This window comes from Prunus dulcis, chromosome 4 (assembly GCF_902201215.1).
Source record: "Prunus dulcis chromosome 4, ALMONDv2, whole genome shotgun sequence".
NCBI classification, from domain to species: domain Eukaryota; kingdom Viridiplantae; phylum Streptophyta; class Magnoliopsida; order Rosales; family Rosaceae; genus Prunus; species Prunus dulcis.
The window spans coordinates 6,085,378-6,093,175 of NC_047653.1; the positions used below are offsets into that span (position 1 = coordinate 6,085,378).

Sequence of the window (7,798 nt, forward strand, 5' to 3'; positions counted from 1 at the left end):
CCCTACCCGCAACGTCACCAACCACTCACAGTCTCATACCCACACAAGAAAGGAAAGAAGAAAATACAAAAAGGAATAAAGAGTTTCATTTTCTTCTATCATTTTCTCAAAACAGAAATAAATAAAAAAGGGTTCTCCAAGTGATATATATTTTTTGGAGGACTTTTTCTATTAAGATGAGCGATAATATACTAAACTCACATACATTACACGGATACTAGAACTCGAACCAAAGATCTTTTCTGAAGGAGCAGTAGCTCCAAACCACTACACTGATAAGTACTTTGCCACAAATAAGCGACTTAAGCAAAAAACTAGCCAAATTTTATATATTTTTTTTGGGGTCATTGCATCCTTTTTCAAACACTGCAATTAGAATAATATTTGGTAAAGCAAAAAAAGGGAAGACAGATTTCATCCCTTGCTTTTGTACTGGGAGCTGATATAATATTTCATATAAGAGCCTTGCTCCAAGCAGCTAGAGGAAAAAAATAAGGCCTTCCTTCTAGCATATAGAGATATTTAGTCATATATCCATTCTTAGCGCTAATAATATAGATAAACTCTACACCATTTAATTTCTATAAACAAATCCAAACAAAAAAAATGACAGCTAGCCTTGTTGAATTTAATTTTGATTATTAAATTATTTGATACCCTGTTGAATGTTTTGGGTATTTTTATGAAGTTTTAGAGTTGGACTTGTTTTAAGAAATTAATGGCAATTTTATAATTTATAAGAAGTTAAAAGGCTTTTTGTTATGTTATAAATGAGCTTTGAGTGAATTTCTAAAGTCCATTTCATATATTTTTTTTAAAAAAATTAATAATTTAAGCCCCCTATATTGGGTATAATAGTGAATTTCCCTAAAATATACATCCCTGAAGATGTATTTTCTATATAGCATGGTACATTTCAGAAATATATTAAACATGAGCAGGGCAAGATGGAAGAAGTAAATAATCATCCATGTGGTCTCCGACGCTACTATAAACAGGTGCAATAAGTTGCAAAACATCAGAATAATTGGAATATCAGGACAGCCAAAATCCATTTTCCAGGATTTGCTCAAACACAACTAACAGATGCTTGCTTGTTTCATGCGGGAGGCGTATTGCCAATCGTCACAGCTTGCTTAGTTCTTAAAGGTGGCAGCTTAGGTAGCACCCATGCCGGAGAACTGCTGAGCCATAGTGCTTCACCAGTTTCTTTGTGTTTAAAGTCCGGACCATTTTTGTTCCGCTGTGAGCATTAAAAAAGTAGCAAGGCAACAAATTAATTACAGAAATAATTCTTTTTGGGGGGAGGGGGAAGGGAAGGTAGCGTAAAAAACAGATCAAATTCAACAGATTACCTTTTCCAATCTATTATCCCACCATTTACCCGGGTTTTCCACCAAGTCCTTCCAGGACTCATCACCTGAATTGAGTGGGATTAAAAAAGCAGATATCTGATTGAATAGGTTATGAAAAATCCACAACCCTTCACTGCATTAAACAGTGGCATAAAATGATAGCAGAGTACAAGTTGGACAGATAGTGCGGCGTAGTTTATGACAAACTTGTGCAGGCTCACCTCTACTCTCCTTTGCTTGTTTTGACTTCTGAATTTGAACACCAAACTCCATGCCTTCAAGTTCTGACAAAACCGGCTGTGGTGCCTTGTTAAGCCAGAGTGCATGACTACCATCCTTGCTCTTGAAATCAGGGTAGTTCGGGTTTACCTGTAAAGGAAACAATTATGTCATAGCTTTTACCAACAAAATCAGTCTGATATCAAAGGCATTTGAATGAATCATCACCAATCCATTGAGCTTGGGTTTGCGGTAATCCCGCCACTGTTTTGGATTATCAAGAAGGTCTCTCCAAGGACCTAACGTAGAATCCCCATCTTTCTTCAAGCTGGCTGAAAAACAAGTCAGTCCTTTCTCATCAGTAACAAGATTAAAAGTAATAAAAACACTCTAAACATATAATTAATCAAGTAAACCAAGCATTATAAAAAGACATGTGGAATTTTGGTGTCAAGCAATTACTTTCACAACTATCTGATATAGGTTTCTGATCAAATGTTGTGGAATCTAACTTATTTCGGATCCATTCAGGAGTTGAGTCGTCAATCCGAAGTACTTCGCCATTATTCTTCCGTTCAAATGCTGCAGCCTTCGGATTATCCTGCGCACAAATTATAATGGATTATACTTAATTGTTTAACATATCAAAGGATCAACATCCCCATTTATTTAAAACATAAATGGTACTAAAGAAAAAAAAATCAATTGAAATAACCCATATAAAAATTGCTACCTCTTTCAACCTGATGTCCCACCACTCATGAGGCTTGGCAAGGAGATCTTTCCACGTGAGGAGATTTTTCCATGATTTCTCCACGTCCTCCTTTACACCCGCTGCTACTATAAAAGTATGTATGAAAATTGTTAGAGGTTGTTAAATGGTAACTAGGGTATCATTTTTAGTTTGACTTCAATGACCGTTAAGTCCACTGTATTATTGATGCTGAACAAAAAACATAATTTTCCACATAGTAAAGAAGTCATATTATCTAAAATTATAAATTCAAAATAACTAGAAGAGAAATATTCTAGTAGGAATTCAAAATGTGCAAAAGATTAGTATGCTGAAGAAATCTTAAATAGGAAACCAAGGAACCAAGCTTGTGACAGTCAAGAGACTCAAAAAGGTGATGATAACCTAACAAACCTAATAAACTCAACCTCAGAAATTTATCAATAACACATTTGGCGGTGCTATTGCTTTCCGTGTTCACAAGAATTCGGTGGACATCCAATTTCGCACAAACCTAGAATGTTTCACTATATTGAAAGCTATTCTCAAACTGACTGTCGTGGTCCCAAATGTAAACGAGCTAAACCAAGTTTTTGAGGAAGTTCAGTTAGGGTCAGATTGGAAATTACACAACCAAATACGCTGGTTGGATTTCAGTTTCTGTATTTTAGTACCTACCAATCCAAGCAAAGCTGAATGTCTAATGTAAACAGTTTATGAAAATCTAGAACAACAGTTTACTATGGTAAAACATAAAAACAAACAAACTACACAGCACTCCATACTAACTCCTAATTACCCCAAACCTTGTAGCACAAAGGTATTTCTCCAACATTCTTCTTGATAGCATCTTCTAATGAAGTAGATAGCACCTCCAAAGGTGAGGAGGGATTTAGGTGTGAACATTAGACTTTTTAACGGAGACAAGAAAAATTGGAAGTAGAAAGAGTAAAATGAGGAAGGCATAAGAAAAATGCAAACGACCACATCCACAAACAACATACAAAGTTGCAAACATGCCAGCATAAAAGGAACAGGTATAAACTCTTTCAACAGATATAAACATTATATTTCAAATCAAAGTAATCACTAATTGAATGTTGTAAATCACAAATGCATGCTACATCTGAAATATAAAAATAAAAGGCCAACAGAAGTATGGATTAATGAAATCAAATTCATGCACTCTAGTGGCAATGTTTTCAGCATGTCAAATCCCCCAGGGTTCAACATTACATAGGAAAGGTAGCACTAGATCCTTGAGTGCATGATGACCATCCAAGTACTATAAGGTGACAAAACAGGCTGAGAATCACTTAAAAGAATTTACCTGTGTGATCAATGGTCTTTTCTTCTTGTCTGTCATCTTTAGAGCTTTTTTTCGTTTGAGAAGATTCTTCGACAAAATAAAGAGTATGCACCATAACCTAATGTTCGATACATGTCAGTACAAACCAATAAAAAGAAACGACAGGGAAAGAGATAAAATACTGAGCAAAATTTTTCTACCAGCCACATTTGCTAAAACAAAGTATGAAATCACAGTAATATTTGCTTCTAACCATGTGACATAAGCCTCAGAATTACAAGCAGCAAGAACGAAACTACGAAAACTGCAGAATTAAAATAAACTCAACCATACTAATAAATTGCTCAATGCAAGTTTGAGTTAAGGCAGCATTGGCTTCTTTTGACACAGAGATGCCCCGAGATTACAGAGTCGCCAATATAAAAGACATCCAGTTAATTACATCAGGAAACAAAGTGATAGCACAGATGTCAATCCAAACTCAACACTTACATTATCTAAGTGAAATTACGTGTACCCACATTTCTAGCAACCACAGAAACTGGAAATTCACCTTAAAGAGTCCATAGATGTTACCTGAAGAGGGGTCTGGCCCTTACTAGCATTTAGATGAAGCAAATCCGACCTCAAACTTCCAGCTACAAACACAAAGTCATTCTCTTTCAAATGCAAACTGGCAATATGAGCCAAGTCACCCTCAAATATTATGGGCATCCTGGAAATAACAAAACCCAACGCAAAATCAAAATCTCCTACAAAATGACAAAAAAAGAAACAAACAAAAGTAATTAAAATCAACAATACTTTAGAGGATGAGACGAAGATGAAGAAGAGGAGAGAATGGTGGCAGCCCAAAGGTTCCCATCAGGGGTGGCTTGGGATTGAAGAGGGGTATGCACGTGACCAATGAGGCGCACTGAATTGGCAACCTTCGGCTGGAACGGGACTTCGACCGGCCTAGGCCAATCGACCTTTGGCGGTGGTTGTCGTGGTGGTTCGGAAGGAGGAGGTTTAGTGATGGTTTTAGTGTTTTGGGTTTTGGGTTTAGTTTTTCCAGTGGTGGTGGCGTAGTGAGATTGCAGAAGCTGTAGGGGACGCAAGGGAAGAAGGCGTTTTTTTGTGGTTATTGCTCTGCATATTGAATTCATGGCCAAAATCAACCTTCGGGTTTTTGGTCCTGCGCTTCTGGGGTTTTAGGAACGGAGACTGGAGAGGACCAAGGTAGCCGTATGCTTTTGTGATTGGTACCGTGCGATACGCTTTTTAAGCAAACACAGCATGGTTTAGGGGAACATCCGTAAATAGGACCGATATACCTAAGCCAATTGCCAAAGTATCACAACTTGGCACATGCGGGTCCAGTTAGACAAGAAATTGTGTCTGCCTATTACATTCAAATTCGATTTCCCCTTTTGTATATCAAAATTTAAGAGGAGGGATTCAAACTTGAGCCAACTGTCGTGATAAGCTAGTTTAATCCATTAATGTGTTACAACTTAAAATTCAAAGCAAAAGAATCGAAGCAGAGTATGGTTTTTGAAACAATCCAAGGAAATAATTGAAAATTTTAGGGCACATGATTGCAAAAGAATCCATCATGTAGTACTAAACAAGTACATATTATTCATGCAACAAACATATCATATATGTCTTCCTTCTGAGAGTTCCACGCTATTCTCATTCATGTCACAGAGGAATTAATGAAACGATTGTACATTACAACATATGGATCAATTGGTCGAGCAAGGAAGGTCTGTGTGTCTGTGCATCAACCAGATCTTATTAACCTAAGTCAGGTTGCGTCCCGAATTATTACAACAGTTGAAAAAGGGTAGATAAAAAGTACTTTGTTATGGAACTCAAAAGAAGGTACGTAGGAGAAAAATAGGTTCAGTCCTTCCTCATGATCCTACAGATATAATGAACTGTATCATCAGAAACAAAACATGTGTATGTATATATATATAAAGAACAGATTGTCTCTAGAACACACACACACACACACAAAAACAAACAAAGAGAATTAATTGTTTGGTCTGTCTAACATATTACCTTCTGCATAATTTTGAGGTGTGGACATGATGGATGCAGCAACTTTCTACAGCACTGCAGCCCGAATGTCCTTGTCTCGCTTAGACTGCGGGGAACTCATAGCTGTCTGCAGATTGCTAATGTGATGAGGAGTAAGCTGAGTAGTCGATTGCAGGAAAACCCCCTTATGATCTGAATTTTAAAAAAAAAAAAAAAAAATTGAAAGGAAAGGTGAATTACCAAATCGACAGTTATTGTATGAAACATAAATTTGTTTGTGGGACAAAGGACGTACCGAAGCTGCTATTCCTGTTCATCATCCGTTTGGAGACAGAGAACGTACTGAAGCTGATGTTTTCATGAAAAATAAGTCGAAAACCAGAGTTAGTTAGCAGTTTTCAATTAATGTAAAGGGGAATTGTGAAAGCAACAAGTTGTCTAACGAACTTAACTTTGATGTGCAAATGAAAGACTAACCTTGGATTGGGTTGGTGAGAAGTTATGATCTCCATCTTCAGTTCAGGAAAGCTCCAAATGGTTTGCTCCTGGTCAGGATTATTACCCTTCATTTTTCCCTCATATTCGGTCTTGTTGAGTTCAAGTGGATCAACCAACACCAACTCTTTGGGCTCATTTGCCTTATTGTAATTGTTCACTTGACGTCGCCTGATGGAGATCTTTTTGAGTTTTGGCAAGGATTGCAACATCTCAATCCTGAATAAGTAGACCAAATTTTCACAGTCAGAGATATGGATGACTTTTAGGTGATCAAGATGAGGTTGAAGCTGAAATGGAAGTAGGTCGCCACTGTCTCCTTTGGACTCTATCAAAGCCTTCATCTTCGGACACTTTTCAACTGAGATTTTTTCGATGTTTGGAAGGTTGTACAATGTGTCTCTCTTGAATAAATAGACCAAACTTTCACAACCAGAGATATTGATGACCTTCAGGCTATCTAGACTATAACTTGGCAGCCAATGTAGATCCAAATTTCTGATTACATGCAGCTCATAGGTCTCTCCTGGGAGTGTGACTGGTTGTCCTTTCACATGGGAGTCGCTTTTGATGAAAAGTATGCTGTTTTTGCGAATCTTACTTGAATTGTGAATTCGTATATTGCATTAATTGATAATATTGGTACACAAGGTAAGATTTTATACAGAACCTATGTGCTATTCTAAGTAAGCAGATCCTAGAATAAAGCTAATTATATTTACATCCTATAATCACTCTATCCTAAGAGTTGACAATATCGGAAGCTCCAATCACTCTCAATCAGATTGTGTAATTGATTTTCCTTTAACACTCCCCCTCAAGTTGGAGTGTGGATGTCAATGACACCCAACTTGCCTAGATGTGTATGAAAAATAGGCGCACGTAGTGGCTTAGTAAATAAGTCTGCAACTTGCTCCCCTGTTCTGACATAGGAAGTTTTGATTTCTCCTTTTTGAATCCTCTCACGAACAGTGTGACAATCGATCTCAATATGCTTTGTACGTTCGTGATACACAGGATTTGCAGCTATGTGTAGGGCGGCTTGGTTGTCACAGAATAATCTTGCCGGTTGGGGATGCTTAACACGCAAATCTTCCAATAAATATCGCAACCAACTTAATTCACAAGTAGCTGCGGCCATAGATCGATACTCCGCTTCTGCGGATGAACGAGCTACTGTAACTTGCTTCTTGCTTTTCCAGGACACCAACGAGTTTCCAAGGAAGATACAATAACCAGTCACTGATCGACGTGTAATGGGGCAACGAGCCCAATCTGCGTCACAGTAACCAATTAAATGTAATTCACTTTGGGAAGAAAACATCAAACCTTGTCCAGGAGCTCCTTTGAGGTATCGAAGAAGTCGATACGCTGCATCAAGATGATGTCGTTGTGGATCTTGCATGAACTGACTCAACGTGTTGACAGTATATGCTATTTTTGGTCTTGTGATGGTCAAATAGATCAATTTTCCAACTAAGCGTCTATACCTCGCAGGTTCGTGAAGTGAACTGCTACCTGCATGTGTTAATACCAAATCTGCCTCCATTGGAACCTTCGTGGGTTTAGCACCAAGTAACCCAGCTTCCTCTAATATGTCCAGTGTATATTTCCGTTGGCAAATTGTGATTCCAGCTTTTGAACGTGCGACCTCGA

At 37.7% G+C, this 7,798-nt stretch overlaps 1 protein-coding gene and 1 long non-coding RNA gene across 4 annotated transcripts; both read right to left on the reverse strand.

Moving 5' to 3' along the window:
* Positions 1 to 923: 923 nt before the first annotated feature.
* Positions 924 to 4,912, reverse strand: LOC117626779 (protein OSB4, chloroplastic-like). 3 transcript variants are annotated; one of them, XM_034358623.1, is made up of 9 exons: positions 4,421 to 4,912; positions 4,193 to 4,331; positions 3,638 to 3,734; positions 2,308 to 2,408; positions 2,037 to 2,175; positions 1,803 to 1,906; positions 1,577 to 1,724; positions 1,356 to 1,420; positions 924 to 1,243 (listed from the first exon to the last, which is right to left on the reverse strand). In XM_034358623.1, the coding sequence occupies exons 1-9, from the start codon at positions 4,762 to 4,764 to the stop codon at positions 1,100 to 1,102; spliced, it is 1,281 nt and encodes a 426-aa protein (XP_034214514.1). In that variant the 5' UTR covers positions 4,765 to 4,912; the 3' UTR covers positions 924 to 1,099. The 3 variants fall into 3 exon arrangements, with proteins under 3 accessions (XP_034214514.1, XP_034214513.1, XP_034214512.1); XM_034358622.1 differs by having other exon boundaries at positions 2,308 to 2,411; XM_034358621.1 differs by having other exon boundaries at positions 2,308 to 2,414; positions 4,421 to 4,910.
* Positions 4,913 to 5,227: 315 nt separating this feature from the next.
* Positions 5,228 to 6,324, reverse strand: LOC117626780. The gene is made up of 4 exons (XR_004585629.1): positions 6,125 to 6,324; positions 5,943 to 5,995; positions 5,669 to 5,839; positions 5,228 to 5,525 (listed from the first exon to the last, which is right to left on the reverse strand). It is a non-coding gene; the product is annotated as an uncharacterized LOC117626780 (long non-coding RNA).
* Positions 6,325 to 7,798: the final 1,474 nt, after the last annotated feature.